Raw genomic sequence first — 14,745 nt, forward strand, 5'->3', positions numbered from 1 at the left:
AAAAATTCAATCTTGTAGTCGAGCCTTCAAGGATTTCATAAGCCTCGAAAGTTTTAATAATTTTGAAAACTTATACATACATATCATGGAACTGCGGATTTTTATGCAAGTTCATATTTTTATTAACATAAGTATGGAAATGTAATCTACGTAAAAATTTATTTGATCTATTAAATATTATAACAAGTACTTCACTTTAAATGTTTTTATGTTTTTGCATATTACGTGCATTTTGTACATTTTTGTAATTTAAAATTTCGCATAAATACACAAAAATCCGCAGTCTACATATAATTTCTTATATCTTATTTTCTATATCTTATTATTTAAAACACGTTACTCATAAATAATCTATGATTTCCTAGATTCACGCACTCAAAACTTAAAAATTCAAGAATTTCATCGAATTATGTTCGAAGCTATTCGAATTTTTCCAATATTAAAAAACTTTGAATCACTCCGAAATAAAAATTCAAACGCCCATAAAAACTTGTATCTTCATAATCGTACATACTGTCTTATCATCATTCAAAAATGTACAATTCTTAAAAAAGAGAGGAAAAGAAGAAAAAATATTTCAAAAGATGCAAGAAACGTAGTTTTTGACAGATCCTCGATAGATGTCACTCTGAGTCGGTCGCTATATTGATCAAGTTAGATTTTCTAAGGACGCACGTTGATAAGATCTCATTATTTGTCGATTGTATGAGAAATTTACTCACGATATCAACATATCTGTCGGTGTGATTTTTGTGGAGTTTACCGCGCGCCATACGTGGTATCTTAATTTTTCGCCTATGACGTCATTTGTGAATTACACAAGCGTCACCGCTCAGTCTGTTGTGGAAAATTTCGTCGAATATATGGCAGTGTCGAGCGAACACTGTTTTTCCTAATAAACACTGAAAACAATCTCGATATCGGAGTGCATCGTGTTCACCAGCGGATACCCTGTTAATCACGATATTATCGTCGAGGAATCCCTGTTCGGACTGAAAGTGAGCAATTTCGCTCTGTCTGCCTTTTATCGCGATCCTCACGAGTCTATATCTATTTGTTGTGTGTTAAGCGATTGTAATCGTATTGTTGAACAGTCTTACTTTTCTTTTATCTTCTTAAAAAATCATTTGCGATAAATTTTAACAATTGCACGAGTAGTTTCTACGTTTTTTTTTTTAGAAATGACAACTCGCTTCTTCGCAACATAGGTTGGTAAATTCGATTCGAGTTTTTGTCGTCATCGAGTGGCTCGTTTCAGTTAAATTACGACAGCAGATAAATTGTATTTTCATCGCAGGTTATTTAATAATTTTGTGTTCCACGTAAAGGAAATTATACATTTTGACGACGGTTTGATGTTTATAATTACTAACATGAACTTTCATCAATAATTTTATTTATCACAAGCTCCTTGTTTTCTTTGTTTTTATCTTTGTGGAGGTTGATAGAAATTTATTCAACATTGTTTACTGTTTATTTTTGGAAATCTCGTGAAATGAATTTTGTTAATGATATATGATATGGATATTATTTCACATTTATATATTTCATTATGGGTAAATAAGAGAACAATGATTTTACAGATATAGTTACAGTGTTTGGAAGTTATTCGACTATTTGCTGTGATGTCGATGCAACAGTTCTGTTTGCGGTGGAACAATCATCAACCAAATTTCATTTCGGTGTTTTCGAATTTGTTGAACAATGAGACTTTGGTGGATGTGACATTAGCTGCTGAAGGCAGACACCTTCAGGCACACAAAGTTGTTTTGTCTGCATGCAGCACATATTTTCAGTCATTGTTTACTGTGAATCCTTGTCAACATCCAATCGTCATATTAAAGGATGTAAAATTCTCTGACTTAAAAATCATGGTTGACTTTATGTACTACGGTGAAGTAAACATATCACAGGATCAGTTACCATCTATCATAAAGGTATTTTGAAACATTTCAGAATTTATTTTGGTATCTTTTATATTTATTACAGTAGTAATAATGTAATTTGGTATAATTTTCCTTGTATTTTTTTTTTATAGACTGCAGAGAGTTTAAAAATAAAAGGACTCGCAGAAATGCACACTGCTTCTTTAACCAAGTGGCCAAGTGGTAGTAGCGAACCTGGAGGAGGAGATCGTGGGGAATCTTGTTCACCTAGCCCTTCTCCATTATCACCATCCTTTCGTAGAAAGAGATTAAGGAAATCATCGACAGGATCAACATCTGGATCTGGTGAAAAACCAGAAGAAATGAATGAAATTACTTTAGTTGCCACGAATATCGTAAAGCCAGAACCATTGATAGTTTCGCAAGAAGGTAGTGAAAGTCTAAGAAGACCTGTTAATACTAGTACTGAATCTCAAGGAAGTATTGATGAAGATCAAATATCGATCGTAAGTATATCTGTTTAACATATTCATTGCAATGCGTATTTATATAGACTTTCCGTTCACGTCATTTATGTCCCCACTTCTTATAAGCGCCACGAAATACAAAGCAAAGATGGAAGCGCACGACAAACTAGACGACAATGCAAAAAATGCTATGAAGAAAATGTGAAGAAATTTGGTCGAGAATTTGCAAAAAATCGCACAAAAAAAGTAACCACATTCTGTGGAGATTGTACTAGTAACCCTTATTATTGCTTGCCGTGTTTTAATGCGGTTCATCGCAATATGCCCATGTAATCATTTAAAAATTGTTCATGAATAAAACAGTGTTACATTGTCTACCAATGCACCTTGTTTATTATGCTTTCTTAATACTATTAAAAACTAATATTAATCTTAGGAATGTATAAGTAACAATGTGTTATACATATTTTAAAATAATTTAAAGAATCTCCAATCTTCAGAGACGTAAATGGAAAGCTCAGTGACGATTACCGGTGATCGTCATGGTATTGAATGTGTTAAATATTATTATTCCTAAAGTATTTATATATAAAAAGAATATAAAATATTATATTTATTAATTGATATATTAATATCATAATTAATTTTTATATAAGGTATTAAAACATAAAACTGTTATTCATTTCAGATGAGTAACATGGAGAATAGTTCGGCAACAACCCCTGCACAAAGTGATGGCTCAATACAGGATGTGAGTCAACAATCAGGAGGAAATGTTGCACAGAGTACAGTTTCTTCACAACCACCCGCACATCAAGGTAAGTAACTTTCCTTAATGTGTGCAATTAGTTTGAGATTATTTTAAGATATTTGATATAGATCTCTATATTTAAATATTTATAACATATATTGTAAAATAATATAAGAAGGAACTTTAAGACTTCCAAATATATTTAATAAAAAAATACTTGAAGTTTATCATAAGCGGTAATTTTAAACAATATTAGGAATAGTTTTTGTATATACAATATAAATAGAATATACAATATAGATTATTTTAATTAATTACATGTAAAGATATATATCTTAAAAATTAAGGCCTTTATTAATAATTAGATTTTACAGATTGTCCGAAAGAAAGATTGCTTATATTTCAAATACTGTTTCAATTTTTACCAAATATATGTACATATATTTGGTAACTCTGTTCTTTATTTATGCACAAGCGGCAATAATTCAATTTTAAATATGCATGATGTATCTGTCTCTCGCACAAATATCTTAGTAGTTTAGTAGCGAAACACAATCTATAGTGAACGTGGTGGGTATCAAAATTGCATGCGAACAAATGATACTTATACACATTATATGCTGGCACAGATGCGTTTAAATGTACTGCACAAGGAAAATCAACAGACGTTTGACATGAAAATAGAGCGAAAGTTGAGAGGAAAAAAAGATCATAATTAGTAGTGCAAATTTCTATAAGGCTAGTCTCATTCATGAAATTCATCATGGTACACAGATACATAGCACACAATGTATAATGTTCTTTTAGAGGACAGTAAAATCGGGCCTTAAACATTGTCAAGTGTGTATGTGTGCCTTACTCTGTCCTTTAATTCGTGTAATAAAAAGCTGGACACATTTTCCTATATCAAAAATATGTATAACAAATGTGCTTTAAAATGTATCTGTGCCATGCCACGATATTCTATTCTTAATATTCCCATATGTATACCATTATTTCCACACAAATTTTTACAAATATATTTCCATTCTTTTCTGCTTACAGCTTAGCATCTTTATTTTATTTTCCTACACACATAGTAGCATAAAGCAATACATTTCATTTCAATTAGATATCTTCTTCCGATTCTATAGTCTAATTACTACGATTAAGCCAATTATTGCCGAATTGCCTATTTTATTTGTTATTATCATACGAACACATTACCGCTATCAGGTTTCGATATATTTATATCTATATATATATATATGTGAACAATACATTTTTAATAATCACGATTTTATTATACTACACGAATATTTAATTTCTTTTTGCCTATTAAAGATCCTTATCTATTCGATTTTTAAATATTCCATTTGAAAAGGCAACACACGTCTCATAAGTATTATCTATAATATATATATATATATAATATATTATATATATATATATATATATATATAATATACACCTATAATTAGTATTTATCTTTGCGCCAATATAAAAACATACATATTGCCATTAACGAAATAATATTCCTGTGCTCTGACCAAAGTATGAACCGGTCTGTTCCACAGGATTGCAATGGACTATTATGGAGCATACATATCCACGTTTCGCTCTGTCCTCGTGTCAAACGAATCTGTCGATCCAAGCGTCATCAGCTTTTACCACGCCCGAAATAACAGCTTCTTCGACCATCAGCGATCAGTACTCTGGTACCAGCACGACTGGTTCCAGTTGCGCCCTGACGAATTATCCGAACTCCTCGCACGGGACATTGCAGCACGCATCGTCGAGCGGCCCATCACCGTCGGCACAGTGCCCGAGTAACTGCCAGAGTCCTTGCGCCAGTCCGCAGACCGCAATTAAAAGGAAACGATCGACAAATCCGCAGGCAGACGAGAATTTTATCAGGGCGTTAGACGCCGTTCGATACGGCGGTATAGGGTTCTGTAAAGCAGCCAGGATGTTCGGCGTGAACAATCGAACACTTTGGCTGGAATACAAAAAGCGTGGTTACCCAAACAATCGACCGAGCTTGAAATCGAGGGTCAAGCAAGAAGTGAATTCCTCACCACCGCCAGCCCCGTCGGCGCAGCCGGTTAATTCGCAGAGTCCTACGCCCATGGGCCCTCCCACCACCCCACACAGTACACACAATACCCACAGCACGCATACCATGCTAACCACTCATAGTCCTCATACGATGTTAAGTGGTTACATCGATAGCAGGCATACGGATTACGCATTGCCCAGCACTACAATGCCAATCAATTTACACGGCGTTAACTACAACGCGATGTGAGCCACTGGCTATGACACGCCGATACCAACGGTCACTTGTATAGACGAGCTTGAAAAGTATTAACTACCGAACAAGCGTGTGGAGGAAGAATTTTAGATCGGCAATACTCATCCAAAAGAGAATGCGTATTCTCTCGTTAAATGAAGAGAAACGATACAGTTTTAGATATTTTCTTTGCCTAGTTCATACGTATCTATAAAAGTGCTTTCCGACTAACGCAATGATCTCGAACAACTGGAAACGTCAGTATATCATAGTTTATACACTACAGATTTTTTACATTATGGATATATGTATATTATAATGGGAAATGTTGTTGCTGGAGCTCGTTGACTTGTAATTCTTAACGATTGTACATATTTCTTTCCTGGCTGGTTCAATCCTAGAAAGAAGTGGAAATCTTGTCACTGTTTTGAAAAAACAGGATCGTGTAAGAGCTAAATAAATAATTTCATCAGATACTCGCTGGAATCAATTAGAATAATAAATTGTGAGTCAACGAGTGGACGACGGCAACTCTTTCTCGTCGAACACCCGGAAGTTCCGGCGAAAGGTAAAGAAAAAAGAAAACAAATTTTGGAACAGGTTCCTTTAGTTTAAATCGTATCTTTTGAAATTTGAATTACACACGAATGTGATAGTGCAGGAACGACCATGTACTGAAGGCATATACTTGCTAGTTTGTAATTTCAGATATTTATGGGCGAACTATCGAAGATTTTTTTAATTTCACGTTTTTATCAATGCACGATCGGTCTTCACACGAATATCGATATAATCTAAAGTTGGTGGAATAATCTTACGCAGATACGTCGGAATTATTTCGCTTTTTATCAACTTTAGCCTGTACCATGCCGCGACATTTTTGTACATAGTGAATAAAAGTAGCGATAGTGAAACATAGATCAAGAATATATTACGTGTATTTGCACATTAAAAAACTCGTAGCTAATACATCCTACGAAATTAACGATTTATGTACGAGCGAGGAGTGAAACGCAATGCGTCGTCAATACATGTATTACAATTAATTTGCAAACGTTGGAAATGAGCATACATTTTCTGACGGATCATAATTATCTGTAAAGAATATCTAAACTCGTTTATATTTTTTGTAACAAGTATAACAGTTTTTGTGAGGGTTGCAGTGTCTAAAAGAATTTGTTCAAAATTTTCGACGGATTATTCCGCCTAAAAAATTCTATTATACAGGGTGTTTCATAAAATATATAATTGTAAGGTTAATTCAATTATGAAGTGGAGAAAATGTCTGTGAATCCTGGTGATTCAGTCGAAAAAGTAGTTTACCGCTGTATCTGCGATATCATGTAACATTTAATTCAAATATAATTCTCGTTGTTTTTGCAATACTGTAATGACACGATAATTGCCAGAAAATCAGGTGACACGGCCTGCAATTATCGTTTATTTACGGGACTTGATCCTAAGTATAGATACGGATGCGTTGTTTTGTCGAATGTAGAGGGCGATAATGCGAGTGATAGAAGAAGAAAAAGAAACAAACATATCTATTGGTTTAAGTTACATAACGATGAAATATTTTTATCTTTAATTTTTTATGAATAAAAGTTTTATCAATTGTCAGGTTTTTCTGACTGAAATAAGATCAAACACGATACAACTTGAAACATATTTATTTATTTAATGGCATTAACTTATATTTAAATACCTATTCAAAATACTCATTCAATTTTCAAAAAATCAGAAATTAACAATTACCATTGTTAAATTAGTTGTTTTGTGGATATTTTTATTGTTTCGTGGATATTTGAATTCGGATCAAGTCACACTATACTTAGTCGTCGAACTTAGCGGTATGTGTCAAAGAGAATGCCAGGATCTGTTGAGGAGGGTTATCGCTCCCAGTGGTGGGGATGACTTTCGTGCATTTGGGAGGAACATCGCGTCTGGTAATCATTAAAACATTGCTGTATATCGAATGAGACATTTTATAGCACACCCTGTACATAGAGGCAGCAGGCTACAGGGTATAGTAGCACGATTATTAGCGTGCAGGGTCACTTTAGTACAAATACTGTGAAGTTCTTGTACTGTCTTTCGTTTTGACCGAAAATCAGGTAATTTTTTAACGTATTCGTATTGTTCTCCGATATTTACGAAGGATTAAATGTACAATTTAATTTTTTTCAATTTCATCAAAATTTATCGCAATTTTCATTGGTGAATTATCTGTTTTTTTTTTTTTTTAAGTATGTAATTAATATCAATATTATTTACATATATAGTTGCGATTGATTTAGGATGTTGTAGCCTATAAGTGGTAATTAAGTGCAATATCCGCGGGAACAAACGTTTTCCTGATTAACTCGTCGATCTGTTAACGTACAATTACATGTATAACATAAAGAGCAGAAGAAAGGAATAAGGGAATAGAACAAAGTAATGCATGTATTGAAAAATAGATGTGTACGATGTGACAACTTGTCATTGATGGTTCGAGAATTGTTTCAATTTTCTTGGAGAAATGATTTTAGGTAATGTTAATATTCGATTTTCTAATTCCTTTTACTACGAAAAAAAAGATTAAAGATTAAAAGATTAAAGTTTCTCGAGAAAATTAATTGTATAATAATTTTCCTGATTTTATGTTTAAACAGAAAGAGAGAATGATCTATAAGTGTTCCATTGAAGCGAGAAAATATTATATTACGACGCTAGAATTAAAACGAATACTATCTTCTTGTTTAGCATTTAAATAGTCGCAAATGAATTTTAACGACAATGTACATAACATAATTTTTATGTTTATTTGTACGAACGAGTACTATCAGTCATTTTTGCGTACTTGGCATTTAATAGAGTTGGAGATTCACGTTTTTAACTCGTACATGAACTAAATAACGAAAGATTTGCAAAAAGATTTGCAAATTTTTGTTCCTCTGTCTTCGTTTCTATAAATTAGACTAATAATGAAAATATCAATTCATAAAGTAATTGCATTGTAAAATAGTTGAATTGTAAAATGTACGTAGGAATGGAAAGTTTTTTCCGAAATTTTTACATCGATGACATGAAATCTCAATGAAATTCTTTTATTAGAAGATAATTGACTACTCGAGATAACCGACTAATCATTTCTAGCGGAAATCGAGCGCGTCTCGCTGTTTCCTGTTTTCGTTCCGAACGTCTGTACAAAGCGATAGATGAATATAAAATGTTAAAGAAAATGTTGATCGTAATGTACACTATCTTAAACATTGATACTTCGTAAAAAAAAAGAAAGAAAAACAGAATAAATAAGTGAGGTGTAAAAAAAGCAACTAGTTTAAAATCGGTACCGAATTTTATATGCAGAGAGTCGAGTTTTGATGTGTCAATGTTATTGTATAACGCCTTTAATAAATCACGTGAAGGAAGAATGAATTAAAAGTTGTTTCTGGCCAGGCTTACGACTCTGTTCACGTAAGATATCCGTTTTTTTATATCTTTATTTATGTAGCGATTTTCCTGTATAAAAAATAAACTTTTTTATTTGCGAACCACCATCTAACTCTTTCAGCAGGAAATATCTGTGCCCGCATATTGATGAAATTTTGTCGTTTGCATACACAAAGAGCACGTTTTAACCACTATCACCTAATTGTGAGTGTTCGGTAGTTTCAGTGCTATAGTTTGTTCAAAATTAATTCAATTACTCATGGCCATTGAATTCTCTCATTCCTCTTATGATCTTGTATATCGTTTATATACAACTTTATTAGTTTCTATATTCGCAGCAAAATTTTATATATCTAGAAATCAAATTCCATGAAATTTACTTTACACAATAAATTTTACGGTACGTTTTATCAAACTGTTCATAAAATATATTCGAAACACAAAACATCGAGTCTTTCTTATCTATTTTATTTTAATTAGACTATCCTATGCAAGAAGTTAGATAATAACATTATAATTATGATGGACAAACTATAGTACTCAGCCAATAACTAATTACTAAATAAATCGCCACAATTACCGCATTTAATAAATTATCCCCTCCTCCGCGTATAAAATATCATCGACGCTTTAAAGAAAAAGTTCAAGAAATTTTGTTTTAAATGTCCACTTTCATCCATGTCACCTCTAATCTCAACTTCTAACATCGTTTCCCTTTCCGTTCCAGTAGTCTGTAAGCAGGTAGGCCCGAAGAGGTGTCGTCTGTTGCGTCAGCCCCGGGTGAAGAAGGAATCGAATCATTTGTCGCCAGACAGCGAGACATCTTCACCTCATATCGTCTCGTCTTCTATCTATATGACGGCGCCGACGTTGAACCTGCCACAGACGTCGAAGAGCTGGGAGGAAACGAGAATCTCGTCGCCACCGCAACCGATTCTGGTGAACCAGCCTAGTCTGTTAACGGTGACCACCTCGACGAACCTGTTGACCGTGCCTCAGCCATCCTATTTGATGAAGCAACACTCTCATCCGCTCTTGTCTAGTCAGCAACAATCCAGCAGTGGGAATTACTGGATACACAGGCAACACTCGAACCCAGAGTTCCCCAGGAGGACCACCAGTCCATCGATCGTTGTGGAACCGGCGCCTGTTGTTAAAACGGAAGAGGAAATCAAAGAGGAACCAACTATCGCTACAACTACTACGGAGACTACCGCAGGGTCCACATCATCTGGCTTGAGGGTGAAAACCACGGAACTTAGGCGGAGTTCCTCATCTCCACAAGTATGGTATATTTAATAGTAGAATGCGGATGTTTATGCACTTACGAAGGATTTAAAAGCGCACACATATAGAATGTTCAAAGTATAATACGTACTTGATACGTTGCTTAGCGAGCGGAACAAATTTCTCTGTAAGTTAGATTCCCTGAGTTGTGCTTATAAAGCTATGAAGCATACACATTCGCAGTTCAGTTGTTAGGTGATAGCATTAGGATTTAAGCGTTAGAGTGTACAGACGATCAATCATATTGTTGATATTTTAAGATTCTCAACGAAAATGTAATTTGCCAATAAATATTGACGATATTGTATTGACGATATGTATCGATCCTCTCAGTTGAGAAGCTTGAAATATTAACGATATATGTTGATCGTTCGAGGGCATCCTAAAGTTGCGACGTTTAGGAAGAAAGAGTTTGGTAAAACTATAATAAGGCTTAATAAACGCAGAGGACTTGTATAAATAATTTCAAGAAAGATATTTTATTTATACTGTAAAGTATTTTCTGAGAAGATACTTTGGTTACTTTTAATTGAAGATTTGTAATGTTTATTTATTTGTATTTACTTTATTCTATCATTTTCATATTAATGTATCGAGCTATTAAAAAATTGGACCTCCTTGGTACGTATATGTATGATTTATGGCTTAAGTGAAAAGAATTTTAGTTCAAATAGAAATTCTTCATTTACATGTTCCGAGGGGATGATTCTCATTGGCAGGCGTCTATAGACAAAGTGTTGGAGCAATTACAAAACTAATTGATAAAAAAGTATAAATTTGTTACAGACGACGGGCAGAGAGTCTCGAGAGAACACAGGAGACCTACGATTCGGTCACTGTCCAGTGTTACGGCCAGGACCAGCTCTGGGTTGCAAGCACTGCTGGAACACGATAGATGCTCATGGGAGGACTCTTCGAAGGAAAACGAAGTATCATTGTCCGGAATGTCAAGCCAACCTCTGCATCGTTCCCTGTTTCCAAGACTACCACGAGCAACGACGAGAGTTGAAGCTGAAACCTTTGCCGAAAACCAGTTCAGTTTAACGCGTTTACGTCTGTAAATTCGGGTTTTCGAATCGTACACGTCAATTTTGAGTGTGTGTCTTTTAACAAGAAGCACAAATTGAATAAGAATAAGAATTTTTGAATAAGAATTTTTCGATTTGTGATTCACAATCACCGAATTAAGTTTTGTCCCTTCGTCGAGGTTCAGTTCTGTCTTTGTATACATCGATACACCTTGTTGTACGATGTTTGTGAACCTTGACGATGGAAGTACCATGGGAAGTTAACTATTGAAGGTTTAAAAGAACCTGAAGGACCTGGAATAACAAATCATTTTTGTCCACTGTTTTGTGCATTGTTGTTTGCCTTATCAAACGATATTTGGAGATGAAAGCAAAGAAGAAGAATTGAAAACGAAAGTTCCTAAGGATATTATTAGAACGACACGGGCAGTTGTAAATTAATTCTCTGATTTATTTTCAACTTATTTTCAGTAGGAAAAATAATCTCTAATCTAATTTATAAGTGAAATTGAATTTATGTCTCTTGTTACTGGCTTCAGAAATTTTATGCATAATTTTCGTCTGAGAAATGCATGTATTAATAGTTTCACTGTTTTATCTAATCTGAAACAATCTTTATTTCTAGTGATAGACATTTGAGTGAACTAATTTTCTAAAAAAGAAAAAAGTCCACGTTTCCTTATCAATCGTACAATTAAAGAAACTATCTTTCTTGGGCAATTTGACACACAGGAAGATACAATGGAAGTCTTTACTAGAATAATGAAACATTAGTTCTGAATTTTTGACTTGCTGCATACTAAGAACATACAAGAAAAATATAGATTCTACTTGACAAGTAGAAATATTACTTAATCGACGTGCACTTAATTAAATCCAATTAACACGGATTAAACTGAGACTTGATCAGACCAACAGTTAATAACCCATCAAGTTCAATTAATTTTAACTTGAACACATCCCAATCGAACTTTAATATAAAGAACTTAACCGTGGGTTTATGGGATCCAGCAAAGAAAAACTCAAGCTTAACTCATGGAAGATCAAGCCAAGCTACCTGAATTTTAATCTGAGCTATCACAAACACACGTGCAGCTCTACAAATCCCAACCCACACGGTTTATTCGATTCGACATTAAGTCCCAAATCATTTGAGATTTACCTAATTAATCCAAATCTAAATTTCTCCTTTAACAGACCAGAAAATCGACGATCGAAGTAGATTGTCATTTGGAAAGAACAACATCGTCCAATGATCGCTCCTGCAATGACGCACATGTTGCGTCATCGAGAGATTCTATCTGCTGGCAACGTTCGTCCACAGATCTCTTAATTAAAAATTGTATTGCTCGTTTCACGACATGCGTCTAAGAATTTCCTCAGGAAGTAAACAGAGTGTGTTTGGACGGAAGATATCTGTGAGGCTTGGAACAGCAGGAGACGCGGCTTTGACGACGCCGAGCGTCGCAAATATTAACACGAAGGAACGATGGTTTTACGTCCGGGAATTGAAACGAAGCCACGGTTGAATCCCGTTAGAGCAGCATCCTGCTTTCCCTCCAAGAATATCCAGATATTTGCTTATCCTTCTTCTCCTCGCCTTTGTACTCTGTCGTACCTTCTTCATTGCATCAAAAATTGTCCTCTACCGTGTCTCGAGAGAAAAAGGAACGTCTGGGTATAATTGTGAATTATACGTTAAATTATAATTGTGTAATTTATACCATATCGTATATAATTAATCTAAGTGATGAGTTTCAAGGACAACAGTTGTTTGCTATTTAATTATATGTTAATTGTCGTTCTTTTGTGAACTCGAGAGGAACCCGACGTCGTTCTCCTAGAACTTCTAAGTTGATTAGAAGTGTACAGGCTGTTTCATATAAGCAGAACGAATCACATAGATTTTTCGAAATCAGAGGAAATATTGCGAAGTAAGAATCGATAGACTTTTATATAAGGTTCTGGTTATTTGAAACACTGTAGTTTTGCATAAATACTCGCTGCTGTAGCCTGTTTATGAGCAACTGGTTACTCAAGGCCGTTTGACCATGTTGAATATTCAATTAAATATATAATCAATTAATTATATTGTCTCTTTCTTATTCTAAAAACGAGAGAAAAAGAGCAAATTTTGTAACAAAATCGACATTTGTATAATCATTTGGATACACATATACGTACAAATATAAATATTATATATATAATGTGCAATACAAATACTTATAAAAACAAGTAAATAAAATACGAGTACTTAAAGAAGGTAAGCAAATAAAAATACACGTACTATTTGCTTATACTATTTAAATATTATACACTGATCTTAATTAAAATTGTATGCAGTAATGACTATGGGACCTGAATAGATAAACAGGCTACAGCTTGTTTCTACCAATTAATTTATTCGTGGCCGTGTAAATAACTTGATGGCTTAACTGTACATATGTACTTCTGTCGACTTCCGGTTCCAAGGGAACTTTATACATTGATATTCGCGAAACAGTGGGATCTGATCGTTTTGATATTAAAGGGAGGTCTGCGTGCTGGCTATCGTGTCGCAGATCTCCAACGAGCCTTCGTTTCCAGTGAAACGTGTATTTTCTGCATTTATTCGAAGAACTTTTTGTAGGATAACAAAACGGAAGAATCGATTGGTTGCTTCGACAAGAAGCAACGGAATCGTCGCGTTCGTCGAGAGAAAAAGAAAAACGCGAGAGGAAGAAACAAAGAGTATAGTTTTCTACGAACGAAGGAGAGCAAGGAGTCGTGTCTTTGAAACCTTTGAACCTTTGCTGAAAATGAAATATTTTGCAGCCATTCGCAGAAATTCTATTATATTAGATACATATAATATGTATAGAGATATATTTGTTACAAAATGAAAGACGCGGCACGTGACTTCGTGTTGTCGCGAAAGAAACGTGCACGAAACGAGAGTATGCGCGCGTGTGTGCATCGTATGCAATTTTGTCCAGATAAACGAATATTTTCGGTTCGATGTACGAGAATGAATGCGTTAAGTTTGTTTTAAGAAAGACATTGTAATATAAATTGGAGGACGGATATCGAGGAAATATTTCGTTCTTCCGTTTAGAAGAATCTTTTTTGTTTTTCAATGGATACACCGTGTCGCTTGTTAAGACAGAAAGAAAGAGCTTGGTACAAGAGAAAATGTATTTTTCAGCCTGTTTAAGGATGCGTTACGATATTCTACGTTCTGCAATCACAAAGATGTCTCGCGCACTATACAAAGTAAAATATAAGACGTCAGAGAATGTAGCATACGTGCAATATATTTTTTCTCGGCATCACGAGTATATTATGCGCAGTTGTATCGATTAAGTATATTTTATGTAAAACTAGCGACGTAAGTTCGTAAGTTAAAATAAAAAGAATGTGATCCAACATGGCTGTAGTGACAGTTATGGGTATACGTATCGTCGTCTTTTCTGTTTATTTCGAAGATATGATCGTGATACGGCTTCGAGACAGAATTAAGTTCTGGTATCTTTTTTATTGTTTTTTCTGAATGCAAATTAAACGAATAGATTTGCACATGTATGTTTATTAATGGATCTTTAATGGACTTTTTTGTACAACTTTCAAGCAAATGAATTCA

General features: G+C 34.3%; 1 protein-coding gene across 5 annotated transcripts; it reads left to right on the forward strand.

Moving 5' to 3' along the window:
- Positions 1-18: 18 nt before the first annotated feature.
- LOC126916074 (longitudinals lacking protein, isoforms H/M/V) lies at positions 19-14,531 on the forward strand. Of its 5 annotated transcripts, none has more exons than XM_050721438.1 (6): positions 19-998; positions 1,584-1,937; positions 2,039-2,392; positions 3,042-3,171; positions 9,539-10,095; positions 10,885-14,531. In XM_050721438.1, exons 2-6 carry the CDS (start codon positions 1,626-1,628, stop codon positions 11,140-11,142), a joined length of 1,611 nt encoding a protein of 536 aa, XP_050577395.1. In that variant the 5' UTR covers positions 19-998; positions 1,584-1,625; the 3' UTR covers positions 11,143-14,531. The 5 variants fall into 5 exon arrangements, with proteins under 5 accessions (XP_050577395.1, XP_050577398.1, XP_050577400.1 ...); XM_050721441.1 differs by having other exon boundaries at positions 9,542-10,095; XM_050721439.1 differs by lacking the exon at positions 19-998 and adding an exon at positions 1,174-1,208.
- Positions 14,532-14,745: the final 214 nt, after the last annotated feature.

The sequence above is a fragment of the Bombus affinis genome, chromosome 5 (genome assembly GCF_024516045.1).
Source record: "Bombus affinis isolate iyBomAffi1 chromosome 5, iyBomAffi1.2, whole genome shotgun sequence".
Classification (NCBI taxonomy): Eukaryota; Metazoa; Arthropoda; class Insecta; order Hymenoptera; family Apidae; genus Bombus; species Bombus affinis.